At 41.1% G+C, this 22,910-nt stretch overlaps 1 protein-coding gene and 1 long non-coding RNA gene across 2 annotated transcripts; one reads left to right on the plus strand and one right to left on the minus strand.

Moving 5' to 3' along the window:
• Positions 1–384: 384 nt before the first annotated feature.
• On the minus strand, positions 385–2,741 carry LOC118418392 (tigger transposable element-derived protein 4-like; the record flags this gene model as incomplete). Its single annotated transcript, XM_035824271.1, is given in 1 exon segment — positions 385–2,741. A coding segment is annotated over 1 exon segment (1,586 nt), but the record flags the coding sequence as incomplete, so codon positions are not given.
• Positions 2,742–3,197: 456 nt separating this feature from the next.
• LOC118418393 lies at positions 3,198–12,303 on the plus strand. The gene is made up of 4 exons (XR_004831453.1): positions 3,198–3,736; positions 4,245–4,355; positions 4,869–4,995; positions 8,288–12,303. It is a non-coding gene; the product is annotated as an uncharacterized LOC118418393 (long non-coding RNA).
• Positions 12,304–22,910: the final 10,607 nt, after the last annotated feature.

Genomic DNA, 22,910 nt, shown 5'->3' on the forward strand with positions numbered 1-22,910 from the left:
CGTCTTAGATAGAACTCACAAGCACACATGTTTTGACTTCCAAAGAACATATTTAATTAAACTGAGCAAAGAAATACATAAAAACCATTGAACTCAATAATGAAAAGAACTTACACAAAATGTACATTAATGTACACTTATACAGTAATGTGAATATTAAACATGTTGAACTGATCAGATGTCTTAGTACATGTAACGCTACATTTGCAAGTTACACATTACACATTGCATTTCACTGTATGCATTACACATTGCATTTCACAATTCACTGTATGCATTACACATTGCATTTCACTATGCATTTCACTATGGCATGCATTTCACATTGCATCTCAGAATGCATTTCAGTATGCTTTACACATTGCATTTCACATTGCATTTCACTTCTTTCCAAAGAACTCATGAATGGTGGACTGCCTTGCCAACTGCTGGCTTTCTGCACATTTCACAGCAAGTTTGGCCTCAAACATCATGATCAGATCTAACATCTCGCCATAGTTACTACCCAAACACATATCTTTCAGAGTCTCTACACAAGAACCTGCCTCTCTAAGGCTGACCTGCTTTGCTGGCTGTTCGACTGTTGCTGCTTCGTCCTCCTCGTCGCTGGTTTCTGCTTCATCGGTGGATGGTCGGAGGTTACTCAGCAGCTCGGCGGCAGTCCCAACCATTCTGCTCTCGTTGTTGCACGTTGCCAGCTCTCTGTCGATCTCAACCAGTTCACTCAGTTCACAGCCAAACAGTTCCATACACAGTGTCTCTACTCTCACTGGCGTGGTGTCTTCCTCTGCCATTTCACCAGTCTGGGGAGGTTGTGGTTCGGTCACAGTGAAGCCAGCTTTGTTGAAGCATTTGACAATAGTGGAAGGATCAACGTCATTCCACGCGTAGCTGATCCAGTAGATTGCTTGTAGGACGTTGGTCGACTTCAGAATCTCCGGACCTTGCAGGGTCTTGTCCTCATCCATCTTGGCAAGCACATGTGACAGTTGTCTCCTCCTGTACTTAAGTTTGTTTGTCTGGATCACCCCCTGATCCAGCGGCTGCAACACTGAGGTGGTGTTGGGTGGGAAGAAAACCAGTTTTAAGTTCTTGAGTCTCAGGTCTGGATGGCAGGTGGCATTATCCAGGAACAAGATCGCTTTTCTCTTAGCACGTCCAAGCTTCCTGTCGAACTTACAGACCCAGTCCTCGAAGATGAAACCTGTCATCCACGCTGTTCTGCTGTTGTAGTAGTGGACTGGCAGGTTGTCCTTGTCAACGTTCTTGAAACAGCGTGGATTTTTCGACTTCCCTATCACGATGGGTTTCTCCTTCTCCCCAAGTAGGTTGGCACAGTACGCGATCGTGACTCTGTCTTTTGAACGCTTCCCCCCACTACAGTCATCTCCTTTCGCGTACAGAGTCTTGTCGGTTGATGCCCGGTAGTAGAGACCGCTTTCGTCCATGTTGAAAATGTCCCTCGCATCGTAACCCTCACATATCTGCGGCAGTCTCTCCTTCCAGCTCTCGGTCACTTCTTCCGACACATCGCCTTTCTCCCCCGACATTGTCCCAAATTTGATGTTGTGCCGCTTTCTGAAGGCCCCCAGCCACCCATTTGACGCCTTGAAATCGTCCCTGCCTAGTTCCTTGGCAAACTCCAGCGCCTTGACTTGCAACATAGGGCCACTTACCGGCAGTTTTCGGGCGGTAGCATCCTTAAACCACTCCCACAACAGCATGTTCAGCTCCTCGTTGCCGGTTGTCCGCGCCCTTTTCCTGTCGAGCGGAGCGTTGTTCTCAAACTCCTCCATGATTTCCCGTTTCCGTTTGAGAATTCCATCGATCTGAGTCTTCCCACAGTTGAACTGTTCCGCCAACTTACGCGTACTCTTCTTGGTCTGGTCATGGACACGGAGCACCTCAACCCGTTGTTGTAGCGTTAAAGGTTTTCTCTTCGGTGACGATGTGTTGGAAGCCATTGCCATGATAGTCTATGGACAAGTGACAATCCAGACCAAGAAAGCTGCCTTTTTATACAGCTTGGAAAAATTGTCTGTAGGCACATGATTTCTTTGAAAGAGAGCCGGTGGTCTGAACAAAAAAGATCAAACGCCATTGCTTGATCAAAGCTGGGCTGCGCTGACGCCGCGTCGGCAATTTTTGCAGACAATTAATGTGCAGTGGACGGCGTGGTTACAACTGCCACGGCAAGCCAGACAATCATAAAGTTTTTTGGTGGCGATGAAAGGGACATTTAACCTAAAATTATGCCCTTTATGTCAAAGAAAATCGCTTGCGTTTTTGTCTGTCTTCTCCGGGCCGAAAAAAAAAATGGCGTCGCTTGGAAAACAACAACAAACCCACTCTGAATGAAGGGACACTGAAGGCTCGGTGCGCGCTATTCATGGCACAAATGAAACATAATGAATAAAAAAACAAATGTTGCTTTTAATAAAGAAACATGAAGGTGCTTTTACGTTCCTAATACGATAGCGTATACCGATCATAGCGTTTAAAAATAAATGTATACAGTTGTCGACGGCCCTGTTATCAATGGAATATTCCGTGACCTCCAAGGTCAATCTAGCTTGCCCGCCATTTTGAAATGGCGACGAAAACAACATATCTGACGAGAAGCGAAACCGCCGAGAAATTCCAAATTTATTCAAGAAAACAGCTCACCAGGCGATGTCTGCCACATGAATCAAGATTTGATTAAAGTATGTCATATTTCTAGAGGGTTTTTTTTCGTGAATAGCGTTTACTAAATATATTTTACGCTCGTTGAATTGTAAAGATTATGTAACGTTAAAGTTACGTTCTACGATGCGATGACATAAAGTGCGATCTTTCATGTTTCCGACCTTAAATTCCATTCTATTGAACTTTCTTGGTGATATAGACCTGTGCTGTCAGAAAATTTGAAGGTTTGGCAGAATAAAATGTGAAAGCTTGCCGACGATTGTAGACTATTCTTTGAAATGACCGCCGGACTGATTGTCGCTGCCGTTGAATAGAGTGTGAATGGCCGGTGCGGCCCGGAACAAAGTGTCCGCTGGTTGGGGTAAGCAGTTGGTTGTCTGAAAGAGGTCCATTACTATGCAAAATAGGACGGGACCGTCTCAGAGTGTCCGTTGACTGGAGTTGGTTGGTGGATAGAGTTGCCCGGATGGGCAGGTTTCACTGTACAAGAAAGGAAAACACATGGAAGGTAGGGTGAATGACATCACCAAGAAATCTGAGATGTCAAGTGAAGCAGTGACACAAGCTCTGTGAAGTTTAGTGTGTTTTTGTCACGCCGTAAATACAGTAGTCAGTGCAAGGCACTAACATCACTGCTCAACAAAGAAGTTTGACTCTCGCGAAATGATAAGATTGCTAAGATAGAATAGATCTTTTGTAATTGATGTTTGAATTTGAATCATTTGCAAACTTGGCCTAGTTTTACTGTGTTTTTTTTTCAGTTAAGATTGTATTTAAGATTTTGTCTTTCTTTTCAATGTTGTTGATTGTCAATATTGTGTACCAGCTGATTGAGTGACCTCTTGGAGAGTGAGGTTGTTCTAGTTACTACAAAATTTTGCGATAAACAGAGGCCCGTACTCAACTTAGATTTCAATGTTATCTTTTTGAATGCTCCGAAACTCATGATATTTCCCTTTTCTACTCAGAAGCCATGACAACGATGCAAATAGAAGTCACAAACCTGAAAACATCTAACGTCAGGTTGAAGTGCTGCCTCCAATCAGTAGTGAGTAGTACTACTACATTAAGGCTATGTGCGCATCCGTCTTTTGACGGCGCCGGCGATCTTCTCCAACCAGGCATTCTACGACATTAAGGCCCCCGGCAACAGCGAACTTCATCAAAGGTGACAATGTTGAGAAGCCAGAGTACGACCAACTGTTGAAGACTGTTACAGGTGCTTCCGATGTGATTAAAGTTCACAGGTAGCCGTGTATGCCGCCAGTGCGGCACTTGGAGTTGCCATCCAAACATACCTGTCACCAATTGGATTGAACAAGGAGCATTTGTCGGGTCCCTACACCAGCAAGATCCGCGGCCGTGGAGTTCGTCCCACAAGGGAACCAGAGGTGACTGTGATGTGGACTCAGACAGCAGCAAGAGGCTAGGGAGGCTATAGAGAGATCTATCTAACTATCAATCTATATATTGTATACTATTGGCTTTCTTTCATTGAAAATTGTTCCAGTGTTATTTTAAGAGATGTCATGTTACATTTTTCCATTCTTTTCCAGAACACACCGTGGGGAGGGTTAAAATACAAATCATGCTACAAGGAGCAGAAGAGGCTACAACTCAAGGATGACCACCCTCCACAGAGGGATGATGAGCTCATGGACTTGTAGGTAAACGCAATATATGACTTGTAGAACAGCTTTAATTCTGTGTAATATAAAAGCTCAGGAATCAAACTTCAAGTTACGAATACCCTGTTCAGTAGTTAGATTTACATTAGAAGCTGCGGCAGTTGACGTCTACAAAAAAGGAACAGATACTATTTTCAGTTTTCCCTGGAAGATTGGAGATCGTCCTCTGTGAAGGAGCAAAGTTCGGACTCGTTCAAGAATTGCCAATAGTGTTTAAGTCTATTAGTAAGCACATAGCCTTCCAAGACCTCTGGCCAGATCTAGATACAACATTAAAGAAGTTAGGCTCGCCCAGAAAGACGAAGAAATGTGGCAGCTGAAGGCTAGAGTGGCTCTTCTCGAAACAGATAATGAATGGTAAGTTTATATATTATGTTTTGAATAGTTTTCAAAATGCTGAAAAGTCATGCATTTTGACATTAAATGTATTGTCAGTACAATTTAGTATCAAGTCCTGTTTGAAATTTCTTCCTTGTTTTTGTAAATAACTAGGGGTGGGTACCAGCCAGAAAATTCAGGTCCGGTTCAGGTCCAGAGGACCAGGTCCAGGTCATATATAACATGAGGAGATCCGACAGCTGAAGAGCCAAGTCGCTGGGCTGGAATCGGAAATGGGGCGGTGAGAAAAGTTTTTATAATAGGATGAAAAAATGGCGAAAGTTACGTTTCCTGAATGATGTGTGACTTCAACTTAATAAGTGTCAGAGGAGCATGGATTAACATGTGTTTACATAGCAGCTGTTCTCTTCAGGCAGATATTCTTTGAGGAGAAGAGGCTATGATAATTGAAAGTAATTAAGTGATGAGTGTCGATACTTTTCTTTTATCCATGTCCTTTTTCTTCCGTGGTTTTTAACATAAGATACATACAAGAGATCCAGACAAAGCTGACGTAAGCCACATTGTTTTCATGATATAGATTATTGTGGGAGCCCCTAAACTGATTCGTCCATGCGCATAAAAAAATTGTCTCATTAAGAAATTTAAGTAGCAGGCTGTATGACTGGCTAACGATCTGTGCCGTTGAATCTTGTATATTACTTAACAATCTCAGTGCACCTGTGCATTGTGCAGTGATAGACAATATAGACTGCGTGGAGATCAGCAGTCAGCAGGGTAATAATGAAGTTAATACGGATGAAGGGGCAGGTGCCCGTGCCCGTGCCCGTCGCTCTACTGGTGTTGTGAATGCCACAAAATCTCTTGTAGAAGCCATGGAAGGTAGAGACCGACTGAAAAGCATGATCTGTCTGATGTACAGACTGAGACTCATATATAACATTCTATACTCTAGCTTAGTTGGTACCTTCATACACCTAGTCTAAACACTGCAAATACAGCTGTACTCTCCCTGCACTTCCTAATCTTACAACTACTCCACCCTGTTGGACAAACTACATCGTGTACCTGCGCATCTCACTGACTACAAACTCCCCCCCACACTCCCTATTGTCATGAACCGTCTCCAGCTCATGGCAGCAAACACACTCTGTCGCTGTGGGCATTATGGTGCAGTGACCACATAAACACCTGAAACACCATGTCATGCAGGGTATACGTATGTATGTTACTTGTACTCCAATTACTTCATCATTCAAATTCCAAATAAGCACAGGAAATTTACTTGGGATACATGAAATCAGTTGATTTTATTTACTTCACAATACTCAACATGCGGACACTATCCGATGCACTGTGATGGCAGCGAAAAATTATATTAAGTAATATTAATATAATTATGAGACCCCTGAATAATCCCGCACGTTGGTGGGAGGGGCCGATATAGTTCCACCGATTTTGTAACATTTCCACGACCTACTGCTGCTTCCATGTCGCTGTCATTTTTCTTCTGCCTCCGGCTCAAACTGGTACGGGAGAAGTTGATAACTCCTATTTCATTCCTCAAGTGAAAGTATCACAGTCTGATTTCAAATTAAGCTTTAAGTACATGTGTATCCTTACCTTCAGCATGATGTTCACATGGTTTCCCAAAAACTACTGTGTGTGGTATAAAGATTGGCGTCTTACATTGAACTCTTTCAGGACAGCATCGAGTACTGCTCATACCCTTGTATGAAGTTTGATAGATGGACGCTGCATCTCACAAACACTGCTATACTGGCCCACTTTAGCCAGAACAACGCGACGCAATGCCTTTTTTTTTTTTTAGACGGCCAGGTCATTTGCTGTGCCTTGTAGTTTCATTACTATAGTGCTGCTGAAGATCTTTTGCCAAACTCTTCATGCCAACCACCAATACCTGCGTGTGCTGTGGAGGAGCATTATCAGTACATGTACTATTGTAAGAAGTCATCAACCTTTGGCGATTACATGCATCTACAAGAGTGGAATGAAGAACTTAGGAAATGGGTAAAAGAAAATTCAAATCTTCAAGTAGCACTGATTTTTTGTCGAACTTGTGAGCCTTACTTTAACATTCGTCCACAATGACAGTTTCCACGAAACCTCAAACAATGGCAAAGACATTATTTTCAATTGTGTATCAACGAAAGTGAAACGTATTCGCACACGAAAGAAAAAAAACATTGTACCCGAGAATATGTTGCAATTGCCAGAAGCTGTTTCAATGTGTACATTTCATTACCATCAATTTTATCGTTTTTGTGTGATCAAGATAGATGTACACATTGTTGTGATTAGGTCCAATAAAAGAGTCTGTCCAAAATTGAACATATCAGAGTCCGATTTAAAAGTGTCTGAATAAAATCTTAGAAGGTTTTATTCTGTTTGATTATCGCTATCAGTGTTTTACTGATCAGGAAATTAATCTAAATCTTGTTAGGAGTGAGGAAAATCTGGGACTACGATAGGAAAATTTAAGGAAGGTTTCAGCCCCGAAAATATGCCACAAGTTGCATTGAGCCAGGTTTCTTGTGGGATTGTAGAAATGTTTGTGGAAAGTAACGCAATATGGATGCCTATGAGAGAAACTCTGAACAAGTTAAAGAGAAAATTGAGGACGAAATGCAAAGTGATGAAACTGACACATTCTACTTTCATCCCCTTTGGCTTTTTGATGGGACTCTTCAATGATTTAGGAAACTTAGTGACCGCATGAAACATTTGAAACCTTCCTCGGGAAGTAGTAGGACCCAACTTTTCATCGCAAAGGTTTGATTTCCCAGCTTATGCTATTTGGCAAGATTGAGGGCACTCGAGGCAGTCACATTATAAGGACGAGATCGTAAAAAAAAACTCCGGAGGGGCGGGGTAATACACATAGGGCGGACCAGCCAACGCCTTATATGCATACTCGGAGTCGGGATTCATAGATGAGGTGCTCTTCGAAAGGTGGTTCAAAAATCGTTTCTCAAACATTGCAAAACAGACCAGTCATCCTCATCATGGATCAACATTACAGCCATCTTACGCTCAGAGTGCTAGAGGAGGCACTTCAAAATGAAGTTATCATCTTAGGCCTTCCTCCCCACACAACCCACTTTCTACAACCCCTGGATGTGTGTTCGCGCCACTGAAGAAAAAAATGGGCCATGACACTCGAAGTCATGCAGGCAGCCAACACATCATTTCAGGTAACCAAACGGAACTTTGCAAACAGTTCCGTTTACGATAGTGCCATGACACCGCACATTATCAAAACATCATTTGCGAAAACCGGGATCTATCCCTTCAATGACGATGCGATCGACGACAAAAGGACCAGAATGTTCACAGGAGAGTCGGATTGAACTTCAAGTTCTGTACAAGACATGTATGTGTGCGACGGCTCCAACTGCCGCTTCTTGGACGATTGAATAATGATAACGGGGTATGCTGAGGCATGTTTTCAAAATGCCACCCGTGCTTGAAAGGCTGCTGATTAGACAAAGAAACGACCATGACAACGACACGACCAATGGGCCTGATTCTATTTGTACGTTTTCTTGCAGATACAGGGGACACTGCGACAGGCCATCCTGGGTTACCTCTGGGACACAGTTCGGACTATAGAGAGCGGTGCGCATATGATGTACCATCAGTTGATGACATCGATCATTTCGTGTATCTGCTTGACAGGATTATATTCATTTGTGCAAGTACAACAAGAGAGACATGTATCTCAGATGATTTGATGGGCAAGCTGTATGCCTTGCAACAATCTTTCTGCAATATGTTATCAAGGGAAGAACCTCCACCACGTCTTGCAGTACAGCGGTTAGAAAGGGGCAGGCATCGGTACATAATACTACCAAACTTTATCGAAAGCCTGTTAGAACTCCAATTCAGAGTGCCTGTAATTTTTGCCATGCTGATTGTCAGTCCGTCCACTGTTTTCCGCAGGATGCGGGAGTTACATAACAGCTAATCAGGCATAATAGTCAGTCATATCGATATTCATTATTGCCTTGTATACGTGTGTATAAACACACGGCTATGGCCGGTTTACTATCTGTTCATTCATTTGCCAGAATAAAGAAACAAACGGATCTGCAAACACACAGGGCTTCAGATTTACTTGATTTGCTTATTAAGGAGTGACTAAACAATAATTTTGAAAGCCAAAAACAGATCAGGTACCACACAGTTAAGAACCACAGGGTGAAGAAACGACGCAGATACGTAGCTTTTCTATTTTGCCGATCAAATTACGACAGTTAGGAAGGCAAAAAAAGATGACAAGGGATATCAATTGCAATTATAACTTCCGCAAACGTTGACATTTTAGTTGCAGAATGCAGGTCAAGAAGAACCTAAACTAATCTTCAACGAATAAATCATGGCAGTTAATGCTAAAAAAATCTAAACGGAACATGCGGAGCCAGTACCCCCACTTACATACATCAGTCATTACTGCGTCAATGAATTAATTAAAACGTATTCGCACTAAAATAAGATCACAATGTCACACATAGATGTGCATGAAATATATCTGTGAATCCGGTGGACTTCCTCTGTGTGCTGATATGGCCAATAAAACATTCTGACAGACGTGCTTGAGCTGTTTCCTTTATCCGTTGGTAACGATGTTAGGGCAGGGATTTCTATTGGCGCATGCGTACAAGGTGCCCGGTGAGTGTAGTACAGGAATGTAGTACAGGGTATATAACAATAAAACTTCTTTTTCTTTGAAGATGTGGTGCCTTTTTTGTCATTTTTGAGGTTAATGTTATAGGTTAGGATTACTAGTCAATAATTTTGGCCCAAAACTGTGTTTTGAAAGGGTTTGGAGACCACTAGGAAAAGTAGTCCCAAGAGGTGTGATCAGGTTAATTCTTGGATGCTTGAGGTCAAAGGTCAGGTTTCCGTCTGTTTATGGAGGTTTAAATTTTAAAGAGCCGTGTGGAAATTGTCAGAAACTGGCTTTTAGACACTTCAGGAGGTGGGCTATCCTGTCGAGGTGAGTTTTCATGGACTTTTAGTCATAGAGGTGAGATTTTGGCACCCTCTTTCTGTGGTTATTTGAGTACCATACTAGAACATATTTGGTAAAGCATGCCCGTTATCGGGTTTCAAGTGTTCCCGCGCTATGGAATCTGGTTGGGTAATTAAAACAATCATAAAATGCATCACGTTACCAACTCAATTAGAACGAAATCTATGACAGAAAATTGGAATTATGTTTAAGTGAGAATCCGTTTGTGGAGTCTAGTGTCAATATTTTTTCATAGAGTATTAAAATGCCACCATACTTGATTTTTGTGTCTCAATCAGTTGCGACAATAAATGCGTTTTGTGGTAGTACCAATCAGCATTCTTCTTTCAGATGATTGGCAGAAGATTTCCCGCCTAAACTGGTAACTAATAAGACGACGCAATCATTTTGTTTTTAGTCTGAGGGTTGTGATTGTGTTAGAATAAGCCTCCTGATAAGCTTATGAAGTCAGCGTCTTTTATGGGCGTCGCGCTGAATGTGCACAGCTTTGTCTCGGCTTCGATTTTTTTTCATTATTGAGCCACATAGCGTACATTGTATGCATTGGAATATTTTTCAGCGTCAGAAATATTCTGGGATAACCTGAAATTTACAACTGCCATACAATAGCTACTTAAACTGTCCTTATGCATACACGATTTACCTTTTACACATACTGAAATAAGATGCTTTTCTGTCAGGTGAGAGCACGAGAGTTATGGTGTGGTCTTTTCTTGTTGTCGGAGTCCCTCCCTTATCTTCAGCGCGGTTTCTGTTCTTAGCCTGGTGTACATTAACCATGTAGCGTTAATGTGCCAAGCGTCCACGTGTTTGCATATTTGTGCCGTATAAGATTTGAAGTCTTGCCCGTTCATTTAGTTTTGTGTTTTTGTCTATTTACGTTAAGTTCGCAGAGCTTGTGGTTCCCATCATAAAGATGAAGAGCGGGCCATAATAGTAGCATTTTTCCCCTTGTTAGAAACACCAGGCTTCGGCAACGAACGATATAATAGTCGAAGCTGGGGTTATGAATGCTGCCCGAGAAATTCCCCACCCATTTTGGAAATCCCCTACCTCACATTGTTACTCGCAGCAGCTGGGGACAAGTAGTGGGTGTAAACAAATGTAATTTCTATTCTCGGCAGTTATTTTTTCTGCTATGATCAACCTTGTCACATCGACGTATGGCATCGATGTTGATGGAGGAACACGGTGTCTTGTGATACGGTTGGTCATAGTTCAATGGAAGCTGGCGATTGTAAACGCCGGAAAAAGTAGTTAGCCAAGTCTCTGCTTACGATCAAAATCTTCCGTTATTATTGCTTATATTATTATTGCTATGATTTGTGTACGATTTAAGACCTGCTGCAGCAGATATGTATTTCATCATAGCTCCTATCTTACTATGACCCAGGGGTTGATGGTAGTACCAGGGGTTACCAGAATTTGGTTTATACTTGACATTTACCCTTTGGAACAAATAGTGTCACTTAGAAGTATCTGAAAGCTTTCTAGAGTATTGCTCAAATGCTTTGACAGTGTACCACTACCAGTGTCCATCTCATACATTTGTGATGTTGGCTGTGTACTATCATCGACCAAATGCCCTGGATGATTCTTCAGGTGTTCGTTGTGTTTCAGCGTGTAATATTTCTTCACACCATCATCCTTCAGGATGAAATCACTGACTTTCAGCTCCCTCATTGAGTCAAGTTCTCCCTTCCCCTACGACACAGGAAGAAAGCTATATAGAAATACACAAGTCACTACAGAGCGAGTGGATAATGCATGCCGATAGTGCCTGTGTCAAACATATTGATCATATCACTGGGGAGGATTGGTGAAAAAGACTTCGCGGTGTCAAGTCCGTTTCTGCGTAGCTTCTTTGTTTATTCTTTATTTAAGCAGGGTGTAAGCATTTCAAAGCCCCATTCATGTTAATACAACTCGTCCAGGGGAAGCCTAGTCTCCATATGGATTGTATTCAGATCAATTCCAAAAAAGGACATGATTGTGTTCACCGAGTTATATAGCCAACTTTTGGACACATCTCGCAAAGGAGTTTAGTCTCTTTCACATCGGTAGAGAGTCGTATACAGCCTGGTGTAAAGGATTTGATTTGATTTATTCGGCATCGATCCATTTTGTCCTAAAGTTGTCTTTTTTTGACACAGGCTCAGTATTGTCAGTTGCAATTATTTATTGAGTAGAACATCTAAATGTGCAATTTGGCTTTAAAACAATAAGAGATTGAGTTTTGAGTTTTGCGTCTTGTATTGAAGTACCGCTCCGCCCACGGGGACTATCTGTCAGCTACATGGGGGCTACCGCTATCTATGTTGTGTATCACTGCAGAGCATTCTGTCAAGAACCTTGTATGAAGTACAGATATTCCAGTTCTAGTTTATCAAACATTCCAAAATATGTTTTATGGGAATCAATCTGACCATTAAACACATGAAGACATGAAGATGAATAAACCAAAGTACACTATTTCTAGCGGTCAGTGGTCCTGTTTAAATCTGTCAATCGTGTTTTGCGAAGATTGTATTATGTGAGGATTTAAATTAATGTATATATATATATATATATATATATATATATATATATATATATATATATATATATATATATATATATATATATATACATACATACATAACCTTTATGTTGACTTAATGGCCCTGTCGGCCAATGCCGCTCTTCCCAGACGTCCAGTGTGAGGGGTAGATAGTTGCAGCCCTGTATGAGAATGTGCGCTATCCGGACTTAGTAGCGTACTTAGGTGCGCGTAGAAAGTTAGCTTATCTTGTATTATAGCTATGAAACTGTCTGTTGCAATTGTAGATGAAGGTGTTAAGGAGACAAGACGTGCAGACAGGTCTATTCTAGCTGCTCTGCTTTAGGTTACTTGCTGCTTCATTTCTACATTGACTTTTCCCAGATTATGTCTAGTCAAATAGGGGTAGAACCATAGCATTATATTAGAAACTTCAGTGAAGAGGTTGGGTCTTATGCGTCTTGACGTGCCCAGACGCTGGGCCATCTTATTGCACAAGGTATCAGTATACAACTGGAACAAATGTACTTTAAAGAAGTGAATATTAACTGTCAGGGCTTTGGCTACTGATGGCTTCCCAGTGCCAGGGTTATCAGAGAAGATCATGTGAAGACCTCCAGTGTCCACCTCTCTTCTGACCAGCCGCTACATATAAATGGATTTTGCGAAATCCTCTAAGTACACTTTCAGCATCTTCAAGCCTACAAACTTGTCAAGCTCCCGCAAGAGCTCTGACAGGATAAAGGGGAGTGTTGTGGTAAGGTGCTTGTAGTTGCTCCTCTACTACAATAACTGTAACAGTAATATTCCTCATAAGTAATCCAACTTGGCTGTTCACAACAAGTTCCTCTTTTAGACTGTTGATCCATAGATAACTCAGTTGTTGCTCTAACATTGATTTTGTAACTGGTATACAAGGTAACGGGTTTTCTGCGCGTGAAAAATTTGCAAAGACTTCCAATGCAAAAAAAAATGTGACAACATGTATGATTTTCCATCTGTTACCTGAATGTGTATGGTTTGAACAACTGATTTTCAGGTCCATCGGGAATAGGCTAATTTGCATATCCTGAAACCGTTGGAAGAATAGTATTTTATTCCATATCATTAATATTTCGAAAGTTTTTGCACAACGTGGCAAATAATAAGAAAGCAAAAATAATGTTCAAATTATTTTCAAAGTATCAAATTTCTTAGAAATATAATAACAAATAAGTGAAAACGTGTACGTGATGACAGCAACCCTCTTGGTGACTTGGAATGGACTCTAGTAGCATTTCGAAACTTGTAATGACGCTGTGCAGATGTAGATAAATGTACATACATGCTAAAAAAAATGTAAAACAATCCTGTGAGTGTAATGCTTATTTCAAAAAAGAACAATTCAAATAAATCGTGCTTCTATTGCCTTATGTACTCCATTATGCTCGGTGCAGTTAAACAATGATCAGTATACTGTGTCACCTGGGTCAAGTTTTTCTTTACCCGGCCTTCTTTAATGCCATTCCGCAAGACCCGAGCCCTTGTGGAGAGGGTGCATCATGCAGTTTTACCGACAACTCTGCAAAGAAATCATAGTAGGTACCCATGTCAAAATTGTCATGCAGATACATGGGTCCAATGAAGATAGGGTAATCCCGTCTCTTCGCAGCCAACTGTGCTTTGCTCTTGCCCTTGTCAATCAGAACTGGATAGGTGCGGAGGTACTCTCGAGGGTTTCCGCTACGTTCATGGGGGTTGCGACCAGGTAATTTGCCCAGGTACTCAGCAACAGCAATCTTCGGTAACCCTGTGTTGCCTTGGGCATGGGTAATCCGGGGGATACGACGTTTTTACTCCTGGATATTCGTGTGGTACGAATACGCACGGTACAACACGAAAACGTGATCGGGCTGGGGCTGCAAGACTGTAAAGATAGGATTAGCCGACGGTCACCTCGGATACGTTTGCAGTAGACAGTACCGTGATCCCGTACAGTCTATCCTCGAGTTTAATCTCAGTTTGTGAACCTCTTACATGCATAAAGACGTGCTTGTTAGTTGGTCCACCACTTTTCCAAGCTCCACTATCATCGCATTTGCGAACCGTCTGGTGATTTTCCTGGCGTCGTACGTTGCCTTTGTTGTCAAAGGCATAGTAGCAATCCTGCTGAGTTTCGTAAAACTTCGCCAACAATGTCAGCAACATGTCTTCGTAGAATTGTTTGTCAGATTTAGTGTGTTCGTCATGTGTGTTAATACAGTGACACACAAAGTCGCAAAAGGGTGCCCCTGTCACCAGGAGTTGGCCCTGAACCTGATAGTAATATTCATGTGACCTATCTGAAGCCATGGAATCCCCCTCTGCCTTTTCATTGCACTGTAAGGACACTTGACCTCAAGGATGCCAGTTTGACCCTCACAGCACACCTTCGCATCAAGAGAAGCCCCTGGAAAGGAAAAGGAAGGGTTCACGACAAGCCCACAGTCATGGAGTTTGACGTCACTACCTTTATATTTCAAAGGCTTCCTTCGCTCCATCAACCTCATGGACCTTTCCATAGGTGAGGGAAGCATTGCGGGCTGATTTCGTGCCAAACAAACTAGTGAGAAACCTCTTAATGCATTCTTATTTCGCTTTACTACATTGCCAAACACAGACGCAGTTACTCTATTTTTTCGATCAGAATGCCAGCGTGAAGACTCGGATTGTTGTACCGTGGATAGCTCAAGGGCAACAGCTTCTTCTGAGGTTACCCCACGTATAGTGTTAAATGTTGTTCATCTTTGCAAATCGTTGAGCGATTAAGATTACTGATATATACAAAATTAGCACAGAAGATCATCAGTATCGTTGATGCGGTTATGCTACATGCACTGGTAAAATGTAACCAGTAAAGGCTCTGATCTTGTAACAATAGGGCCGTCTGCAGAGCACTGAAAAACTGGAATACCCTCCCCTGCCCCACCTGTGTTTTCCCCTGGAACCTCCACAACCACCGCCGTTCCTCCTGTAGAAGAAAATGGGATAAAAGATACACATGTCAGTGGACTCACCAACAACAGTTCATTAATGATTAGTGGCTAGATTAGTTTGCACATGTTTAACATAAAAATCATCATGCAATTTTGTATGAATAGAAGAAATGAATAACATAAAATGATATAAGAAGGGTTACACTAGCTTGTGGTACGGGCAGCTTCGGATCAAATGATCTGTCTCATTGAACTGATAGTATCTCCTGTAGATGCAAAGAATAAGAAATCAACAGATACCAGACTATTCACTGACATAGGCACTCACATAAAGGAGCAAACAATGCTAGAATGATATTGATACCAGGCCGATATACTAGTAAGGCCACAGCAAGTAAATTATATGGATGACATCCTCTGCAGACTGCAAAAATAGGGCGAAAAAAAAACAAGATGGGCGAAAAAAACAAGATGGCTACATTTTCAAAAATAGTAGTGATAAATGTTGTAACAAGATTTAAAGGGACAAAACATGATATGAGAGCCAACAAGGCATTCATTCCTGTATTCAAGACATACACGTACTTGTGTGGTGAAAGTGACACTAGTGTGGTAGACTGGCATCACCAACAAAGTTGGTAACCACACTCATGGCTTCCACATTGGTGTCATTTTTACAACTATCCAATGAGTTTCATTTCTACACTACAGTCCTGGGTACCTCGCAGGGGTCACTTCTACAAGTACAATTATTAGCCTACAACACAACATATTTGCTCATTTTGAACTTTATCGTCATGTTGACCATCCCCGCAAAAGAAAAAAAAATTCTTGTTTTTTTTTCTAAAATCAGGCGAAAATTAATGCGCGCGCTGATGTCATCCATAGAATTTACTTGCTGTGGCCTAATCAACTTTAAAATTTACTGTCTGCCTTCGCCATAGGAGTCTATGTTCTGGATCGGAAAAGTGAAAAATAGTGCTCTTGCTTTCAAATAACTTGACTATAGCCCTACTCTCCACTCGTGGGCTCAAGTTTATCAGCTGCCAAAAATACAGTAGACACAGAATATAACCCACCTGGCTCCTCCTGCTTTCAGCACTGCCACCTGCGCCTTTAGGTCATCGACATGCAGATTCTTCTTGACGCTCCTGTCATGTGTCAGTGACTGTACATGGGTACCATGCAGTGATTTGATATGTGCAGGACTTTGAGATCATGAGATTCCCAATAATGGCTATTTCTTCGGTGCAGTGATGTTGTAGAACTTGGCTCGCTAGCATTTTCTGTACAACCCGATTCGTTGGACTATCGGACACTGTTATAAGACACATCGTACTCGTGCACGGAGTTAACATCCTCACTGCTTTGGACTCTCGATAATTCACAAAAGCAGTACTTCCGTGGTGAGGTGTTCCGTTCATTAGGCACTTTTAGATTGCAGTATTTGGCATCCTTCAGTGTCTTTATTTCTGCCTGAATCAGCTGTATCTTGTATGTGTGTATTAGGCTCCTTACACATTCCATAGATGGATTCTTCCCAGAACGACATAGTGTCATATAAAAAGCAGAAGATTGTTGGAAATTGTGTACTTACAGTTTGTTTTGGAGGATGTATTATTCTCAGGTAGATCGCATGCACTGGGTCACTCAAGAGAGTTCGAAGGTTCATTGTTGTCTCCTATTTGGCTGAAAGTGCCTGAGTCTAGTTAGACAGTCTCACAGTTCTTTACTCAGATCACCATGCCTAATGAAGTTATATAAGGCTATGATATCTTTTATCAAATTGAACGTTGGGAAGAGTTCTTATTACCTATGTACCATTTCCATCCGAAAGAGACAAGAGGTTTGTTAGGGAGACTTTTGAATTTCGCAAAAGTTCCAGGCGAATTTCCTTCAGCGTTATGAATATGAGCGAGGGCCTGTCGCTGTTCGCTATCTCGATGATTCTGTCAACCTGCCAGACTGGGTTTGTTTGGTGACAGAGGTTGCACTAGAAATGCACGCTGAAAACGAAAAGAAAGTTTTCATAAATGATACTTTAACAAGGCCAACAAAAAGTGAAACATAATCGCACACTGTGCTGATAAACAGTGACTGTATTATATGGGGTAGTATATTTCTGTAAAATCACAATTCTTATACCTATCTGCCTCATGAAGTCTCACGTGACACGTATCTGTATCAGGTGACTAGATCAATATGTTTTTGTACCTGCTTGAAGCAGCATGCAACCAAACACGAGTGTCACTTTCCTCGTGATTGGAGAGTCTGGCTATGGAGAGATGACATCTACAGTGGACACAAAACACATATCTCTAGATCTCTTATCCTCTAAATGCTCCAGATGGGAAAACTTTCTGTTGCTGCCTCAAAAAAGGTTTGCATACTGAAAGTAAACAAGTATACAAATAAAAATATAATAGACGTTTGTTTGGACGCAAAGAACTGAATTTTCTCCAGTCTTTGGGAATTCATGTATCATCGGAAACTGAATCGAGTGGTGTTGAATTTCCCTTTTCAAAACAGAGTCTCTTCTACTTTCAACATATTTTGAACTAGAACCATTTCGATGGGGCAGTGTACTACCGGTAGGGGCCCTTAGTAATAAACTATTCTACCGGTTGGGGCACTAAGCTTCAATAATTAAAATCTTCATAAATTATAAAGCGGTAAGGTAAATTATAGAAGAGGGCCTAAATCAATGTGATATAAAATACAATATAATGTATGTTTATTTCCCTTCCTTGGAAAAAAATTATCCACCTCAGGTGATGTCAAATGCAATGTTGTAAACTCATTGGTCCAACCTTTGTCTTAACAGTAGGGAAGTGGCAGATTGATGATCGCTCCCTCCAGTGATAGCTTTCGCTCAATTTTCTTTAAAATGCTGCGTGAATATGGATCGTCTGTTTCCCTGACGGGAACTTCCATTCTGTAGATTTGCCGGCATAGTTAAAGGCGCATTTTTGACATGTTTGTTGTGACTGGTACATCTCTTTCATGTAAAAAGCGTTTCAATTCTGCCACGGTACGCTCCAAATTCCACCCCTTTAGGGCCCTGGCCGTGCACGTGGCAATTTTTATCACACACAGACGCAAGCCAAGAAAATTTTCAGAGAAAATACAGCGAAAAGCTTGTCTATCGAAAATCAACGGGCCCCAGCTCCGAAAAGAAACGTAGTCGGCTCCTTGAGTTCTGTGAACTTCGCTACGTAGTCAGTGTGAATAACGTTTCGTAAAGGCCGTCGGAGCTACCTCGAGTATAGAACGTAGTATACAATTATCATGGGTAGAACGATCTGGACACCAAGAATGTCCGACGGCTGTAGGCTTTGATCCCGCCCAAGTTGGAGTAGTGACGTCGCAACATCTACTTCCCTTGGTCTCATGCCAGATTTTACTAGTATTTGGTACTATCCTTACATAAGTTTTATCCACATATGGATTCAATGAAATAAGTTGTCTATCCTACAGAGCCTTGTCGATGATGAGGTCACTGGCTGGAAAGTTAGGTCGCCAATTGTCAAGGGTTCTTGTCTAATCCTTTCTTCGGAATTAAGTTTTTTTTTACCCCACGCCTTAGTGAAATAGGTAGTAAGTCTGTATTGTACGTATTATTAATGACATTAACAATGTAGTCCTTTATTAGCAAGTAATATACATAACATGAAATTGTGAGGTAATTCCGTCAGATCCTGGTGCCATATTTTTGGACATAGCTAGACGAACCCTCGAACAATTTTACAGATTTCTAGGACGATGTGTTGATTGAATAGGTGTCAAATTTCTCTCTGATGTGGATTAGTCCGTGGGTGACCTTTGCTGACGCCATTGTTGTATCCCTTAGATGTACGGAGATATTTGTGATTGGATTATCTCGTTAACGTGTTGTTTCCCCCCTCAACATCTACTAACGACGCTATAGTGTCTCCAAAGCATGTGATATAGACAGTGCGGTTATCCTCAACTTGTAAGAGATATAAGAATAGATTCTTTATGGCACTTGCGAGACAGTTGAGACTTGTGTCAAGATGCTCAAGTTATGAGCAAATGTGTGTCAGACATGGCAAATGCTTCTTCTAAGGCTGTCTGCAATGTGTAATAGGGATGATTTGCTTGCTTGCTGCCGAAATATCCAAAGTAAAAGGCGGTTTCCATGTTGGCGGATCATCAACTGTCAGGTAATATATTGTAGGTGATGAAGATAGTTGTAAATTGCATCACATTGAAACGGCACCGTATCAAGATCTGCAGATGTCCAGGAAATTGCTCTTTTGCCAGGAGTGTGATAAAGAATAGCTATAAAAAAATTTGCAGTACATTGTATTCGTCCACCAGGGAGACAGTCAGGGCCCCCATGTCTCATTCTGCCACCCCCACTACTGCCTGTCGGTTCGTCTCTCTCACCCATCCCACCTGCTCCCATCCACCGCCGATTATGGCATTGGGCATCAAGCCGAACTTTGGATGTCACTTTCCACCACTTTTTCAGCTTCCTCGGCATAGTGGAATGTCTCAAGTGTCAACTTGTACAAGTGAAAAAAACGTTGTCCAAAGTATGCAAAAGAACATGACCTTGCTCAGGCATTTCTCGTGCTCAGGAGAATCCATACTGTTTTTGCTAGAAATGTCAGAAGTGACAAAAGCGTCAATCATGTTTCTTTATATTTTTACTTGAGTGTAAACACATACCATGATGTCTACTCCACACTCCTTGGTCCAGAGCAAAGGTTGCGCCGTGTATGAAGAGTTTCACGATATCTCTGTTATTCAAAATTGGCGGGAAAATAGCTGGACATTATCACTTTATCTTCACTTTGTCATTACATTTATTAGTAGTAAGCCAAAAGTAACTAGTCGTAAGTAGCATGGGTATGGTATTGCTAAATTACCAATAACATTAAAATTCACAAACAGCAGTGGTTTTATGTTCACGGTATTTGCAGTAGCGGTTTCAACGTTAACTCAAGACCACCGCTAAAATTTTGCATTCAATTACAATATCGTGGTTGAACTTTTCCAGCTTCTGACAGGTGTGTTCTAAACAAGTTGTACTACATACGTTTTTCAAGTCACTGGACTCAATATTCTGTTATCTGCATTATGTGTCTCATGAATTATTTCTGAATATAAAATTGGGAATAAAATGTCACAACACATTAACAAGGCCTGTTTCTTTTTTTTTATCAATATACTTTATGGTAATAAAAGTTCGAGACTGACAAGAAAGAAAGAAAGTCACAAAGCACAATGAAGACTTGGGTGTTCCTGAAAATCATCGCTGTAATGTACATGTTTCCGGCCTTGCCGCCCTACACTACTGTACCATCTATGACAAGTGATGTTAGAACTACATAATATTAAGATACAGCTTCTGACAGGTGTGTTCTAAACAAGTTGTGTTACATTAGGTTCCTTTCTTCGTAATCAATCAGTGTGCAGTATTAGTTTGTTCCTGAAAATCATCGCTGTAATGTCCATGTTTCCGGCCTTGTCGCCCTACACTACTGTACCATCTATGACAAGTGTTGTTAGAAATACATAAGATTAAGATACAGCTTCTGACAAGTGTATTCTAAACAAGTTGTACTACATACAACCTAATTAAAGAAAAACTGAAATACCCTCTTGCCCTCCTCCCCTGACCCCATCTTCCATCCCCTCCCACCACGACCACGACCTCCACGACGACTGTAAAAGAAAATGAGATGTCCATGTTAGTGGACTCACCTACAATAGCTTATTATTAGTAATTAGTTGCTTGATTAGTTAGCAAATGTTACACAGAAAAATTATGCATGCAATTTGTGTGAATAGAAAATAATTGAATAACATAAAAATGAAATGAGAAGGATTGCATTTAGACTTACTTGTGGCAGTCTCGGACCAAATGGTCCATGGAATTGCAGCCATAGCAGCGCCTGTAAAAGCACAGAATAGGAAACATCAGAGAAAGCAAGGAATATTTTGTGAGCCGTTGTGAAATGTCTATTCTAATCAAAATTGACAATGGAAGCAAACCAAACCATATTTCAACAATGACTTAAGTCTAAAAAAGAATTTTGATTATTGTTATAACCTTGTTAGTTCTGTCAAACACCAACTTACTTCACTTCCTGCTTCTGGTACTTGTGGTCACTGGAAAATTTTGATCATGTAGTTACAATGGCGCTAATAGTTCACATAAAAACAAACGCAGTATGGATCAGTTCAGTTCAGGCGAGGACATCATTATCAGAGGCCAACACGGGAAGCATAGTATGGATATGCGATGATAAGTCCAATTGATGTCTTAGGTGTACTAAATATGCCTGGGATCTTAGAATATTACATAATATAATACTTACGGATATTCAGCGTTATCCTTCAGCCAATCAGTTCTGCCATGACATTTGGAAAGAAATATATATATATATACATTAATTGCATGCTTATATAATTTACTACATCATGTCATATTGTACTGATAAATCAATCAATACTTACTTTCGGTCTTTGCGCCTATATTTCTACTCAGAAAGGCATGTGGTAGATGTGTATGGTTCCATAATGCAAGACATTGTATTATTGCGATATTGATAACAATTCCTAATAATGTGAAATATCAACTTACTGTTCGAGGCTCCTTTTCTTTTGTTTTTCTTTCTTCTCCTCTTCCTTTACTTAATTTTTCTTCTCCTCTTTCTTCTGAGTTTCCTCTTCCATCTCGTCACCAGAACTGTAACATATGGGATAAGCACTTGTATAAAGCATGTAAATTTTATGGATGGCATCCTATGCAGAATATAATGAGATAGTGCAAAAGAATAAGATGAGTAAAAAAAAAACAGGATGGCTAAGTTTTGAAAATAGATACCATAAACGTCGTTACAAGATTTGAAGTGACAAAATGTGGCAATACAACTAACAACTAGGGTAGTCAAAGTGATACCAGTGTGACATACTGGTTATCACTTGCCGTTGGCTCTGACCCCCAGCGCGCTTGTCCCTGGTCTGTGCCTTCAAGCTATTGTCAATGTTCTGGTACCAAACGACATCTACGCGGCGAGTCTGCTCATGTTCTCTTTGAATGTATGGAACAAAGGTCTTTGTTGCATACTCTCCGAGTGTCTTGCATGCACCAGGCCTTAGCATATTGACGATAACAGCTCCATCAAGAATGCTTGTATCTGTATCTGGTCTTACAAAGCGTGTGGAAGTAGAAGTCTCTATACATGTCATGAGGTCTGGCTTTTTGTCAAGGCGTAATTTCCCGTACAAAGACAACAAAGGGGGAAACGGATGATTTTCATGCGAGAAAAAGTTGTCCAAGTCTTGTCTTGTCTGGCACGAAATATACAACCGTGCAAATAAAGAGAACTCATTTCTGAGGAGACTTGTCTTTCTGTCTGCACCTTTTGTCTTTGTTGACTGTTTGTTGAATATCACCATCTTGTTCCTTGTGATGCAAGCTGATATCGGTTTTACTGTTCTTGGCCCTTAAGTTGTATGCTGGTGAGGCGTTCAACAGATTCCTTATCCATGATGTCTCTTGAATGTAGTCTCAAAAAGTCCTGGCTTTCATCCTCAAATGGGTTACCCTTATTCTCAATCACAGATACTAGTGATCTCACTTGTGACACAAACAGCCTTTGTATAGACCT

This window comes from Branchiostoma floridae, chromosome 6 (genome assembly GCF_000003815.2).
Source record: "Branchiostoma floridae strain S238N-H82 chromosome 6, Bfl_VNyyK, whole genome shotgun sequence".
Classification (NCBI taxonomy): Eukaryota; Metazoa; Chordata; class Leptocardii; order Amphioxiformes; family Branchiostomatidae; genus Branchiostoma; species Branchiostoma floridae.